The sequence below is a fragment of the Coregonus lavaretus genome (genome assembly GCF_964263955.1).
Source record: "Coregonus lavaretus genome assembly, chromosome: 7".
Taxonomy (NCBI): Eukaryota; Metazoa; Chordata; class Actinopteri; order Salmoniformes; family Salmonidae; genus Coregonus; species Coregonus lavaretus.
The window spans coordinates 14,360,237-14,375,337 of record NC_139994.1 but is presented as its reverse complement, the minus strand read 5'-3'; the positions used below and the strand labels follow the sequence as shown (position 1 = coordinate 14,375,337).

The following is a 15,101-nucleotide window of genomic DNA, read 5'->3' as shown; positions in this document are numbered from 1 at the left end:
AATGAGTGTAATAACTTACTAATACACTATGAATACAGTTTATCTGGGGAATTTGATCATCAATAGTATTTGCTGATTATAGTTTGTTTTAATGATACAATTTCCAGTATTTTCTTTAATCAGAGAGTTCTGAGAGAGAGAGCGATAGTATGGGATAGTCTTATATTAGATTGGGCAAATTATCAAACAGAGGCGTTTCCAGACCATCTGGAAGCCTCAGGAATTCATTTTAGAATCAAATAGAAATTCAAATACAAATTGACAGTATCAAAAAACTGCCACAGGCATATTTTCTTCTATACAACATACACCACAATCATTACTGTATCAATCCAATTCCACCACTGACACTGGCTGCTATTGTCACTTATTCAATACTCAGCGCACTGGCTCCCTCTGGTGCGCTGACTGGGTATTGAAGGTGAGTCGTGTCAATTACATAACTAATGAATAAAAACAGCAATCGCTTTCATTGGTAAACACTCTTAGATCACTCAATTAGGTCACACACTGGAATTTAATTTTATGCCAAAATGAAGCAAACATTGTTAACTTTTTGTGGGTTTGGGGATTTAAAATCAGTTTAGCTCAGCTCATGCCATTGTGCAAAATAATGGTTCTGTAATTAAAACAATTCATACTTTCTCAGCAATAATAACAACGATAAAAAAAGTAAGGAACCCTTAACAAATAAAGCTAATATGTGAGAACAAAGTCCTTTGGCATAAAAACAAACCCTTTGTTTCCAGAGAGGGCCTGGTGTTAGATTCACCCCTAGTTTAGAGTGCAGCAGAGGGCCTTGTTTTATTGGTCCACGGTAATTTACTGACCAATGAAAGTGACTGAGTGATGGGATGTTGTCAGCTATTGATTATAAATGAATGACATTGTAAGGTAAAAAAACCAGTGGGCCTTGCAACCCTTCAATACCAGGAGTGAATGTGTGGGTCCCAAATGGTACCCTATTCCCTATATGGCACCCACCCTATTCCCCCATAGGGCTCTGGTCAAAAGTAGTGCCCTTTGTAGGGAATGGGGTGCCATTTGGGATGCAGTAAGACCTGTCCTATTGTTGGTTAATACATGTGAACTGTTCCAGAGGGTGGACAGGACAGACACAAACACATTCATCATGGTTAGTCCCACAGGGCCCCACTAAACAACCATTGCTCTGCAGTCCCAAAAGCACCTCTAAAACCACAGCAGCACTTCTCAAACCCATAGAGCTATGGTCAAAAGTAGTGCACTATGAAGGGCATAGGGTGACATTTGGGACGAAACCTGGTTCTTGAGACTAACTGTGTGTACTGGTTTGGATGGGTCACCCCATAGAATGACATACTGTATAAAATCCTATTTGGATCTATGGGTCACCCACTGGGACCAGTATCATTAAAAAAACTGTGCGAAATAAAGGCAGATCATTGTCAGTGCAATATGCAAAGTCAAACTTAGTTAAAACACAAACAACACACACTGGATTGGCAAGAATTAACAGGGAGGAAGGCAGGGAGCCATAGAAAATGGCAGTTTCAGCAGCAGCAGTAGAGGATGCTTCCCAAATGGCACGCTATTCCCTATATAGTCCTATTGACCCTGGTCAAAAGCAGTGCACTATATAGGGAAAGGGTACCATTTGGGATGCAGCTAAGTCTCTGACCTTCTCCAGGAATGGCTCTCTATGGAGTGGGATTTATAGGAGTCCAGACAACATTGTTATCACAACAGCCAAGTAGCGGCTGGATTCCAACCTCTAAACCTTAACAGTAAATCTGCACCACAACACAGAGACAGTAAAACCTCCAAGAGATACTCTATCAGAGCTATTCCTCAAGAAGCAATACAGCTACTACTAGGAAAATTATTCCCTTTTACTTCAGTTAATACATTAGTTTACCTCCATAAAACCCTGTAAGAACCAAGTAGCATAAGTATCCCCCTGTAAGAACCAAGTAGCAAAAGTATCCCCAACTCTGACCCTCTCCAGGCAAGCTTCATGGTCAGAGTTGCTATTTCCTCAGAGTACATTGGACAACCTGGACTGGCCTAGACTTGACTGGACAAACATCTAAAGGGCTCTACACAGTCTACACAAATGGAGCCCACGGAGATCCATTTGTATCGCGTTCCAAAAATTCTGCCACACAAATGTAGGTAGAACTACGTAGAGAGCGATGCAAACAGACCTCCGTTTAAGTAGACTGTGTAGAGCCCTTAACAAGGGTAGTGGTTATCTCCATAGTAACCTTGAACAACGGCACCTCAACAACCTACCCTATTTAGACACCTCTTAGGTAAAGGAGGGGGATCACCAACATTTAGAAAGTGCAAAGATTAAGCGTAGTTTTCTCTCTTTCCTTTAGTAAAGACATTATGGAGTGTTGCGAACAAAAACCCTGCTGTGGTAGTTAAAATACTTTACAAGAAGGAATGGTTATTAGAATATCATTTTCCAAGGACAGAAGATCCAGTTGGTTGTGGTTGGTTTGTGGTTGGTAGACTTTTTAACACTGAATGGTAGTTTGGTTGACCATCATCATTGGGTTGACAACCTCGCCGGCATGTCAGAATGACGGTGGGTCTTCACAGGGCCAGTTTTGTTCTGGTCATCTCATCAACGTACCGTGGCACTTCAAGGACCGTAGGCTTGAATTGTTCAAATAATTACAGGTTGCTGTCGTTTCTCTTTACTGTAAAAAATGGGGAGTCCCCCCCACAAGTGCAACAGAAAGCCTTAAACAGTCTGTGGAGATGGCCATGAAAGCATCCCCCTTTACAACACTGGAGTTAAGTCCCAGAGGCCATTCGCACATAGAACCTCAAATTAGCTTTCAGTCCAGGTTGTGGTTTCACTGACTTGACACTTGACAGAGTCTGCGGACATCGCCAACTGGTGGGGAGCCTAAGGAAGTGTGTTTCTTTGACACGGAGAAGTGAGGCCTGCATTGAGAGGTCCCTTGTAGCAAAGGGAGCTCTAGTGAACGTAGCAGTGGCTGAACAAAGACACTAAGGGGCACTCTTCCACATTTATCCATCCCCAAATGTCTGGACGTCTAGGACTGGGACACAATCTTCTTCTCTTCTTCTATTTGACTCTATTTGTTTTCCTTCAAATACTATGTGCAGTTAACTGCCACCTATTGGCTTTGTTGCTGTCCGTCACTGCTTGTGTAACTGGTGGGATGTGAACCCCGGTCTATCACGTGCCAAGTCGCTCCCTTCCTCTTTCCTCTCTCCTCTCCTGTGTGTCTGTCCGTCAGTGAGTCTGTCCGTGTAGCAGAGTCATCTCTTCAGAGAGTGGCCAGTATACGTGAGAAGGAGATGACTACAGAGAGTGTGGTCTGGCCCACTCCAAACACCAGGGCCTGGAGGGGGGCCATGTCCTTCCCTGCCACACGGTACACCCCTGCCACCGCTGCACCTGGAAAGAGACACACACATATAGATTATATGACATTGATATGACTATAAATATGACACACTGGGCCTGTAGACACACACCGGCAGCCAGTCAAGGCTTGTCAACTGTGTTCAATAGCATTTTAGTACCAATAAGAATACACACAAAAAAGAAGAAGGAACAGAAAGAAAGAAAGAAAGAAAGAAAGAAAGAAAGAAAGAAAGAAAGAAAGAAAGAAAGAAAGAAAGAAAGAAAGAAAGAAAGAAAGAAAGAAAGAAAGAAAGAAAGAAAGAAAGAAAGAAAGAAAGAAAGAAAGAAAGAAGAATAAATACACTGAGTGTACAAAATGTATCTTCCCATGAAATAGACTGACCAGGTGAATCCAGGTGAAAGCTATGATCCCTTGTTGATGTCACTTGTTAAATCCACTTCAATCAAAGTAGATGAAGGGGAGGAGGCAGGTTAAAGAAGGATTTTTAAGCCTTGAGACATTTGAGACATGGATTGTGTATGTATGCCATTCAGAGGGTGAATTGGCAAGACAAAAGATTTGAGTGCCTTTAAACGGGGTATGGTAGTACAGTGAGGGAAAAAAGTATTTGATCCCCTGCTGATTTTGTACGTTTGCCCACTGACAAAGACATGATCAGTCTATAATTTTAATGGTAGGTTTATTTGAACAGTGAGAGACAGAATAACAACAAAAAGATCCAGAAAAACGCATGTCAAAAATGTTAAAAATTGATTTGCATTTTAATGAGGGAAATAAGTATTTGACCCCTCTGCAAAACATGACTTAGTACTTGGTGGCAAAACCCTTGTTGGCAATCACAGAGGTCAAACGTTTCTTGTAGTTGGCCACCAGGTTTGCACACATCTCAGGAGGGATTTTGTCCCACTCCTCTTTGCAGATCTTCTCCAAGTCATTAAGGTTTCGAGGCTGACGTTTGGCAACTCGAACCTTCAGCTCCCTCCACAGATTTTCTATGGGATTCAGGTCTGGAGACTGGCTAGGCCACTCCAGGACCTTAATGTGCTTCTTCTTGAGCCACTCCTTTGTTGCCTTGGCCGTGTGTTTTGGGTCATTGTCATGCTGGAATACCCATCCACGACCCATTTTCAATGCCCTGGCTGAGGGAAGGAGGTTCTCACCCAAGATTTGATGGTACATGGCCCCATCCATCGTCCCTTTGATGCAGTGAAGTTGTCCTGTCCCCTTAGCAGAAAAACACCCCCAAAGCATAATGTTTCCACCTCCATGTTTGATGGTGGGGATGGTGTTCTTGGGGTCATAGGCAGCATTCCTCCTCCTCCAAACACGGCGAGTTGAGTTGATGCCAAAGAGCTCGATTGTGGTCTCATCTGACCACAACACTTTCACCCAGCTCCTCTGAATCATTCAGATGTTCATTGGCAAACTTCAGACGGCCCTGTATATGTGCTTTCTTGAGCAGGGGGACCTTGCGGGCGCTGCAGGATTTCAGTCCTTCACGGCGTAGTGTGTTACCAATTGTTTTCTTGGTGACTATGGTCCCAGCTGCCTTGAGATCATTGACAAGATCCTCCCGTGTAGTTCTGGGCTGATTCCTCACCGTTCTCATGATCATTGCAACTCCACGAGGTCAGATCTTGCATGGAGCCCCAGGCCGAGGGAGATAGACAGTTATTTTGTGTTTCTTCCATTTGCGAATAATCGCACCAACTGTTGTCACCTTCTCACCAAACTGCTTGGCATGGTCTTGTAGCCCATTCCAGCCTTGTGTAGGTCTACAATCTTGTCCCTGACATCCTTGGAGAGCTCTTTGGTATTGGCCATGGTGGAGAGTTTGGAATCTGATTGATTGATTGCTTCTGTGGACAGGTGTCTTTTATACAGGTAACAAGCTGACATTAGGAGCACTCCTTTTAAGAGTGTGCTCCTAATCTCAGGTCGTTACCTGTATAAAAGACACTTGGGAGCCAGAAATCTTTCTGATTGAGAGGGGGTCAAATACTTATTTCCCTCATTAAAATGCAAATCAATTTATAACATTTTTTACATGCGTTTTTCTGGATTTTGTTGTTGTTATTCTGTCTCTCATTGTTCAAATAAACCTACCATTAAAATTATAGACTGATCATTTCTTTGTCGGTGGAAAAACGTACAAAATCAGCAGGGGATCAAATACTTTTTTCCCTCACTGTAGGTGCCAGGTGCACCGGTTTGAGTGTGTCAAGAAATGCAACGCTGCTGGGATTTTCACGCTCAACAGTTTCCCGTTTGTATCAAGAATGGTCCACCACCCAAAGGACATCCAGCCAACTTGACACAACTGTGGGAAGCATTGGAGTCAACATGGGCCAGCATCCCTGTGGAAGGCTTTTGACACCTTGTAGAGTCTATGACCCAACGAATTGAGGCTGTTCTGAGGGCAAAAGGGGGTTAAACTCAATATTAGGAAGGTGTTCCTAATGTGTGTGCAGTGTATGATCTCTCCTCATCCTTCCTCGTATCGTCATAGCTCCCTACTGGAATCTAAAGTTGTCTCTGTAGAACCTCCTGCATGGACAGATTTAATACCGTTAAAAGATGGCCCTTTTAAAGCTGGCCATATTAATATGTGTGATTGAGTGTCTGCCCACATACTGTGTTTACTTGCCACTCTGGATGCATCCCAAATGGCACCCTATTCCCTTCATAGAGCACTAGTGCACTATGTAGGGATTAGGGTGCCATTTGGGATGCATCACTCTCTCACAATACGCCGTTATGATTATCGCCATGGAAGGTCTCAAAAGTACAACTGTCTGAGTACAACTTTTAAAAATTATTATCTCAAAACCAAGATACAAATCTTAATTTAAGTCAACACAGTAAAGAAAAGACAAGGGAGTGATAACCTATAAGCTGGCTCAAAGTTGTTGACGTCTGACTTTTGCCAGTCGACCAGTGAATAACCTCACCTTCCCTCCCTCTTGGCAGAGTGTTGCTGGCTGGCTGCTGCTAGACGGTGCTAGCTCTTAGCTGTTTTAGCGTACACACAGGGCAATGCACAGTCAATAATCTGCTCTCTTTCTCGGCGAGCTTCCACATTAATAATAAAGTGGTCTGTCTATTTTGGGCTCGGCTTGCCTCTCTGTGATTGAGTGTGATTCATCCAGCCCTGTCCTCAGCAGCTCCTGTCCTGTCATACCCTACGTAGCTCACAGAATGGCACCCTATTACCTAAACAGTGCACTGCTTTGACCAGAGCCCTATGGGTGCACTATGTAGGGAATAAGGTGACATTTGGGACACAGCCACAGACAGGTCTATTTACACAGACATATACAGTACTATGTCCCACTCTCTGATATACTTATCATATACTGGAAGATTATATATCAGAGGAGGGAGGATGATATTTGGGATAAAAATGTTGGGCATTTGTAGAGAGGACAATGGGACAGACAGACAGACAGACAGACAGACAGATAGATAGACAGACAGATAGATAATACAGACAGAGAGATAAACAGACAGACACACACCGACCCCCCCCCCCCCCCCCCCCCCCCCCCCACACCCCACACCCCACACACCCCACACACACACACACAGTAGGCGGTGACTCACTGGTGATGACCCCACCGGCCAGGGAGGCCAGGAAGCCCACACTGACCAGGACCAGGGTGATGAGGCGACCCCTCTTGTGGCGCTGCAACATGACTACCATGAGCAGGCCCATCGCCCCGTGGACGAAGAGCGAGGAGAACAGACTCCACAGGAACACCCAGTACCACATCTCTGAGAAGAGGAGAGGAAAGAACACATGCAGTCGAGTGGTTATACACAGGGAAACAAACAACACGCATCGAGTAGAGTGGTTAGTTAGACAGCTCTGTAGGCCTACCAACAACCTCAGAAATGTTGACATACAGATGTAGGATCTTAATTTGAGCTAGTTTGTTACAGAAGGAAAATAATCCTGCAGCAACAGGAATTGAAATTGGATTGTAATTAACCCTATCAATCCCGAGACCCCAGCAAAAATCAGCTTTTCATTTAACTGACTTTCATTTATCTGCATGTCCAGCCCTTATATTTAGCCTCACAATTAAGTGTTTTACCATTTTATTTTCAGGACAACCAGGCCTAGAAGTAGAACACAAAACAATTTGACATAAACAGTTGCATTCATGAGTTTTATTGATTAATGTCAATAAAAAAAACAATGTCCGCCAAAGCTAAAACATGATATAAATGAATTCATATGAATGCTGTAAGTACAGAAATGATTTGCTCACTTGGAAATGAATATCCAACTAGTCAGTGACAACTGTGTGGAGTTTGGAGATTGTGACATCAACTATGTGATCTTATTACAGTATTGTAGACACTATGTCCTGGGATTTGCTATGATCTTCGATGTAGAAGAACCCCTTATCTTTTAATGACTGTTGTGTGGCTTGTAAACGTCATAGAGTAAAACGTGCATGTTTCTGAGAGTCTCAGCTTTTCATAGATAGCTTTTATTCGTTTGTAGTTCAAACCATTAGTACTCTACAGACGTTTTTGTAAAAAATACCTGGCCCCAACAAATCCAATGGTATAACCGGAGTTAGGGTGGAACTCATTGGGTAAATTGACATTTTTTGTTAGGACAAATCAAGTCTGACATTTTAAAGTGGAAATTGTACTGTACATACATGTCTCTGAATGGAAAACATATTGTCACGCCCTGACTCTGAGGACTTGTATTTGTTGAGTCAGGGTGTGTATTTTCCGTGTTGTGTGTTGCTATGTTTGATTTCTATGTTTTAGATCTAGCATGTGCAGATCTATGTTGGCCGGGGTGGTTCCCAATCAGAGGCAGCTGTAGCTCGTTGTCTCTGATTGGGGACCATACTTAGGCAGCCTTTTAACACCTGTTAGTTGTGGGATCTTGTTCCGTGTAAGGTATGTTGTTTGTATGCTACCTTGGACTTCACGTTTCGTTTGTTGTTTTGTCGTGTGTTTAGTCGTTAATAAATATGAATGCATATTACGCTGCGCCTTGGTCCTTCTCGTTCGTAAACGATCGTGACACATATGGTTAAAATAGACACATTCGAAGTAACAGCCACTGCGAGGTGTCAGAGAACATGGCCTTTGCGTACTCTAAAGATAGAACTGAGGATGTGGTTTTAGACGTATCTCTAAACAAGCAACTACAGAAAACTGTTTGTTTGAAAACACAGGTACAGGATGATATCTGAGAGAGAGAAGCAGAAAGCAGCAGCAGGAAACATCAGATTTCAATCTACAGGCACCTTTTGCCTGGGCCCATCAAGAAGGCAGCCGAGCACCGTAATAAACTCACACTATGCAACCAAACAGGATGCATCCCAAATGACACCCTACACAGACATAGTCTGCTGTTAGAGATTAAAGCGGTAACATCTCAAATCCAGGTACCCATTTTGAAGGTTTATGAAGGGTATTTAATCCATTCAGTGAAGGATTTAAAAGCACTTAAATAAGCATTAACATCTCATATCCAGGTACCCATTTTGAAGGTTTATGAAGGGTATTAAATCCATTCAGTTAATGATTTAAAAGCACTTAAATAAGCATTTTTAATTCAATTTTATATACAATTTGGACAAATGTTTGGATCCCGAACATTCTCCTGCTGTGTCGCTCCCATCAGTGGAACTACTGTACGACTCAACATTACCTCAATGAAAACCCCAAACTGACACTACTCTCGGACACCCAGAACTAGTCACAAGAGATTAAACTGGTACATATATGGTACATACTGTCTAATTATCCCATTTCAGAAAGAGCTCCTCCACAAATATCGGGCATTCCGACACTAGCGATGAATGATTTGTCTCTATGTTTCAACATAGGAATTCCAACACATACCTGGCATTGCTAGTACATGACCAAGACAGGCCTGTGTAAGGAAAACAGAGATCCCGTTTGGAGAAACTAGGGAGGATGGACCCAATCTTATGAAGTCACATAGAGGGTCCTGCAGAGAGCCCTATTCACATTCTCTCCCTCTCCTCTTCATTCCTCTCTCTATTCCTTTTTTCCTGGGCCACAGGCTCCGAGAGACAAGCTTTACGAGGGGCCAGATTGGCTCCACTGACACTGAGGCAAAGCGGGTTGGACATAAGATTCGACTGGATGTTTGTGAGTAGGGGAAAGAGCGAATGGAAGCTTGGAATGCTTTGATTTGATTTTGGATGTGTTATCACATTCTTGCAATACATGTACCAATGATTTGAATGTACCGTCTAATATGTCAACATCTGCCACGCTACTGCTGTGATGGGAATTTAAACCCCTCTGCAAAGTAATGTATCAATCAGTAGAAACTCTTTAGCATATCCATTTAACCTTGTTCCACAATCCACCGAGTGCCTACCTCCTACCTCCTCCTGTATCGATCAGGCCGTCAGCTGTCATGCTTGGCATGGAGAGAGAGAGACGTTACGGGGGTGACACAAGGCCTTTTGTGCTGCCTAGCCTGCATGGTCTAAACAGAACACACGGCCAGCTCAGTCAGCACAGTGGCTGTGATGAGTTACAATACAGACCCTATCTGTGGTCACCTCCCATCTGGCAGTGGAGTGAGATGTTAGGGGATGGGACGAGATACTGTAAAGAGAGGGAGAGGGATGTATCGAGAGAGGGACAGAGAGAGTGGAGAGAGAGAGAGTGGCAGAGAGAGGATGATGGATGGATGGTATAGGGAAAGAGTGTGTGTGTGTGTGTGAGTGAGTGAGTAATTGGGGCCAGACTGGAGATGCACGCCAGCCAAGGAAGAAAGGGACGGGACGAGATACTTTAAAGAAAAGGAGGGTGATGTAAAGAGATACAGAGGTAGAGAGAGAGAGAGAGAGAGAGAGAGAGAGAGAGAGAGAGAGAGAGAGAGAGAGAGAGAGAGAGAGAGAGAGAGAGAGAGAGAGAGAGAGATGGATGGATGGATAGAGAGGGGCCAGACTTGGGCCAGAGAGGCACGCTGCCGCCAGCCAACTCCATTAAGATTCCACACAGGCCCAGATATGTCGCTAGCAAGCAGCTGCCGCCCAACCCTAAGCCTGGCTGGATTTGTGGGGCATAGGGCCACACCACACACCTCTGCTCTGTCACGCCACTGGAACACAGATCCCTCAGCGGCACCACTCTCTGCATGGCACCGTTTATACTGTGTGTGTGTGTGTGTGTGTGCCTGCATACTGTATGTGTATGAGGGGGTGGGGGTGGGGGTGGGGGGGTGGAGTTGAGGTCATCTGTATTCTGGAGTGTAGTACAAGTGCTGTGTCATCTTCAGGCATGCAACCCCAACCTCAACCCAACCCCTCAGTCAGAAGACTGTTGTATTATTAATGTTTGTTATGCTGCTAATCCCCTTGCAAGAACCTGGGGGCCTCCATCAGCAGCTTTCACAACACACAGTGGGGGCCAGCTGGCCTCGCATGCTAACACAAAACATGAAAGAGAAAGGCATTATGTTCCCATTCCACTGATAAGTGGTCAAACGTTTGGCCCATAGAGTCTACAAAGGCACTGCCAGGCATTGGTTGTGTCCCAAATGGCACCCTATTTAGTGAACTACTTTTGACCAGGGCCCTTCTTTTGACCAGGGCCCATACTTCTGGAGAGTAATGCCATGGTCACTGCTACAGCCTAGTCAGGCTTTGAGAGATTGTTCCCTATGACAGAGAACAGCAACAATACAGTACTGTGAAAAACACTTCAAAGTTTTCATTGAGTACTGTAATAACATGTAATAAGATGCTAATCGGATGGAATAACATGGCAATAACAGGTGACAGAAGTGTGAACAATTCAAGAGAAGAAAGCATGAAAAGACTGATTCAAATGTTCTTAAATGGTGCCACCACTAATCAGCAGTAATCCATCTGAGCACATCAATAATCACATTGTACAAAGACAATGGCAAATCTCTTTGCTGGGTGCATGCAATGTTATTACATCAACCTGTCGATTCAAAACTGAAAAACAGTAGAATGTTTTTGTGCTTGACTGAGAATAAAGAGGGAAATGAGAAGTGAAACTGCTGATATGGCTGTACACAGGAAATACAATTTGTTAAAGTACTCTGCCAGAGGAGTCTGTGAGAGATACTGTAAAAGTTTAAAGGAGTTGTCTGTCATAACATGTAGAGTTTATGGCCACTGTATGAGTCTACATTGAACTTGCTTATGGCCTTCATAACTTCTCTGAGCTTCAACTAACTTAATTCTAACTTGTTTTTCATGACTGGTTTTGAGGATTGTATGGCAGTTCTGTAAGTCCTGCTGCCAGATAGTGGATGTCACTCCTTGGTTTACTCTTGTCTCACCACCACAGGAACTTTACTTCTGCAATACTTGTGCATGTGAGTCACTTCCCTGCTGAATCATGGTTGTGTCCCAAATAGGGTGCCATTTGGGACGCATAGCATGTCTTGTTTTTCTTCATGTTTCTCTGCCCAGGATGTCCACTTGGGCTTGCTCTCAGAAAATCTCCATGCCAGCTTTGATGCCCATTTATAGTATGTCCATCTTTCTCTTTGCAAGGCAAAAAGGAATTCCAGTCAAGAGAGGTCTTGTTATTATGACATTGTAATGTCTGTTGTTCCATTGCCCAATTCATTCTTAGGTTATTGTATTCTTAGGTTATTGTATTATCTTACCACTTTAGCATTTCCACTCATTCAAAAATAATATCACAAATACAATGACCAATGTACTAGCATGCTCATATCATATCTCATTATGTAAATAAATAAAGCCTTGTAAAAGCCTTTTTGAGAAAGGGGGGGAGAGGATAGAGAGAGAGAGACAGATGGACAGGCCGACAGACAGAAAAATAGGGAGGGAGAGAGAGCGAGCGAGAGAGCAGAGAAACCTAATTGTAATGACTGGTTAGTCAGGCGTTTATACATCTTCTGTGACACTGTCACTCATGATTGTTTACATCTCAACAAATACTTAACAGTAATTTAGAAGTTACCCACTGCTGTGCAGAATAGTCACAGTAGTCTACAATACAGCATCTAGGCCTCATTTTACACAAACACACCACATACACACACTGTAAATGTAAGGCGTGGATCGATGTGCTATATCTCCCTAGAACACCCCAGACTGCCTATCAAGGAGTTGGAGAGGATGACACTAATTACCTGTGATTACTCGACCGCAAGACAAAGGAAGGGGGCTGTGTGGCTGCAACAGAGATGACAACACTACATTTCACAGTGCCAAGTGCATTCACGCAGCATAAAAATGCGTTAACCGGTAGAATATACTTGTTATTCATTCGATGACTCCAAGCGCGGCAGCATTGGACAAGGGAGTGAAATTATATTTGTATTTATCATTTAATTTCCGTAACACATTGTCCGATGTTATTCAACTGACACCAAGGCACTGAGAGGCGAATGCCTCTTAAAAAGTAAGGTACCGGTAGGCTACAGTATGGACACCGACAGAATAAACACTTCGGGGCAGTTACCGGTGCCCGGTGGATATTTTATACCGTGTATACTCTCCCTTTAAAAATGGACGCGCACAGCTGCCCATGTCACCCCATTCTATCCAACAGTACAGTAAGTTAGTAGATAACGGCCAGCCCTGTGTGTAGTCTACAACACCGGCAATTGGGTGAACCGAGCCAGATCCTACACACACCGGTTGAAACAATGCCAAGTGCACGACATGTGTGTAACTGTACAGTAATAATGTGACATACAGTACATAGCCTACCTGTGAAATGTTGCAGCGTCGTGCCTTGCACCCAGAGGCTCAGCACTTGCTGCACGGATAGATTGACAGAATAATCCTTATTCGTGTTCATGTTTCTGCCGCCGGCTCTGCCGCCGCCCGGGTTCGCACCCCTCTTTGTGAAATGGCTGTAAGTGGCTTTTGACGAAGACATCGAGGAGACCGGGGTGGCATGAGCTCGGAGGCTTGATCCCCCGGCGCGCACCCCTCTACCGGTGCCTCTGTTTCGGCTTAACGTTGTTCGTCTCCGCGCGGGGAAGGAAAGGGCCAACCGCTCGTCTGCTCGTGCTCATTCTCGGTTGCAGCGGCGGCTGTTTGGAGGCCATGGTGAGTATGGCAGCGCGACAGAGCGCAGCGCACACGGAGGAGTTGTCCTACATCAGCCTTTCTCTCTACATAACCCTTAAAGGGGCCGTCACCAGTTAAAGGGGAGTATACAGTAAAAGCTTACGGTTATGATATTGTATAAGCTTATGAATGGGGAACAAAAGATGAGTAATTAGTACAGTAGCGTTTACGCTGAAAACGTGCGTAATCTTTTGGCCCATGCGGGCGTAATTGAGCGGTAAAATTGTGAAAATCAGTGATGGGTGTTGTAGGCTAGTAGTCTGCATTTTACTAAGGAGCTAGAAATCTTTTGATTTGCAATGAAAAGGCAGTTTTGTGACACATTACTACAAGAATGATGCGTTTTTGTATTGCAGGGCGTTGTCCATGACGTCGTAGCGATGCAGGTACTGTCTATGGTGCTGATTCGCTCCCATGGCGTCAATCCTAAATCGCATGATAAAGGTGGAGTAGCACAGCATAATATCAATAAGAGGTATCAGATTCAGCAGATCATATTCTGTATTACTATAAAATGAGTCAATATTAAGGTCATCATTTGGGAATTTATCAGAGAGAGATGTATCAGCGAACATTCCAGACACAATGATTTTTGGTGTGAAAGTGGATGAGAAGTCTGAAAGCTACTTTTTATTTGTCTATTGATCAGGAACCATGTACAGCAGAATAAGGAGCCTTTTGCAACAGAGCTGATCTCCATTATGGTCCCTTCAACAAATAGATCTTAGAATTTAGATCAATGCTTTGCAGGTTTTACTTTTCACATCAAGTTAGGGGTGAGACTTTTTACAGTAAGCATAATGACTATTGTTAATAAGCATGAATACACTTGGAATTATTAAGATTCTTAACGTATATAACACTGGGGTTTTGCAAATGGCTTTGCGGCTCTTTCTATTTTATCTTTGATAACTTAGGTCTACAGTGATTTTTTTTATTGATTTTTTTATTTAACCTTTATTTAACTACTTTATTTAACTACTACTACCAGATTACTACACAACTGCAAAAATGGTTACATTTCTGTGTGAGAGCGGAGTTTGTAAAGAAGTAGGCCAATAACACAGTGTAACTTTAATTTGCATGATTCAGCTTCAATACATTAAACATTGCAAAACAAAATGCTAATTTAAGTACAATGTGAAGCCATCACTTACACTGTTTCAATTTCATAGTCATTGTGAGACTGATTTCATAGTCGTTGTGAGAGAGAGAGAGAGAGAGAGAGAGAGAGAGGAAGAGATAGACAGAGAGAGACAGAGAGAGACAGAAAGAGAAAAGGAGAGGAAGGGGAGAGAGATATACAGAGTGACAGCAACGGAGATGGAGAGAGAGAGACAGAGAGAGAGAGAGAGAGAGAGAGAGAGAGAGAGAGAGAGAAGAGAGAGAGAGACAGAAAGAGAGAGAGAGACAGACAGACAGAAAGACAGAAACAGAGACAGACAGTGACAGACAGACACAGAAAGAGAGAGTGATAGAAAGAGAGAGGGGGGAGAGACAGAAAGACAGACAGACAAACAGAGAGAGAGAGAGAGAGCGCGCGAGAGAGAGAGAGACAGACAGACAGAAAGAGACAGACAGAGAGAGCATCAGAAAGAGACAG

At 43.6% G+C, this 15,101-nt stretch overlaps 1 protein-coding gene across 1 annotated transcript; it reads right to left on the bottom strand.

Moving 5' to 3' along the window:
- Nucleotides 1-3,290: 3,290 nt before the first annotated feature.
- tmem170b (transmembrane protein 170B) lies at nucleotides 3,291-13,246 on the bottom strand (the record flags this gene model as incomplete). The annotated part of the gene is made up of 3 exons (XM_084166469.1): nucleotides 13,133-13,246; nucleotides 6,996-7,166; nucleotides 3,291-3,421 (listed from the first exon to the last, which is right to left on the bottom strand). The coding sequence occupies exons 1-3, from the start codon at nucleotides 13,221-13,223 to the stop codon at nucleotides 3,291-3,293; spliced, it is 393 nt and encodes a 130-aa protein (XP_084022595.1). The 5' UTR covers nucleotides 13,224-13,246.
- Nucleotides 13,247-15,101: the final 1,855 nt, after the last annotated feature.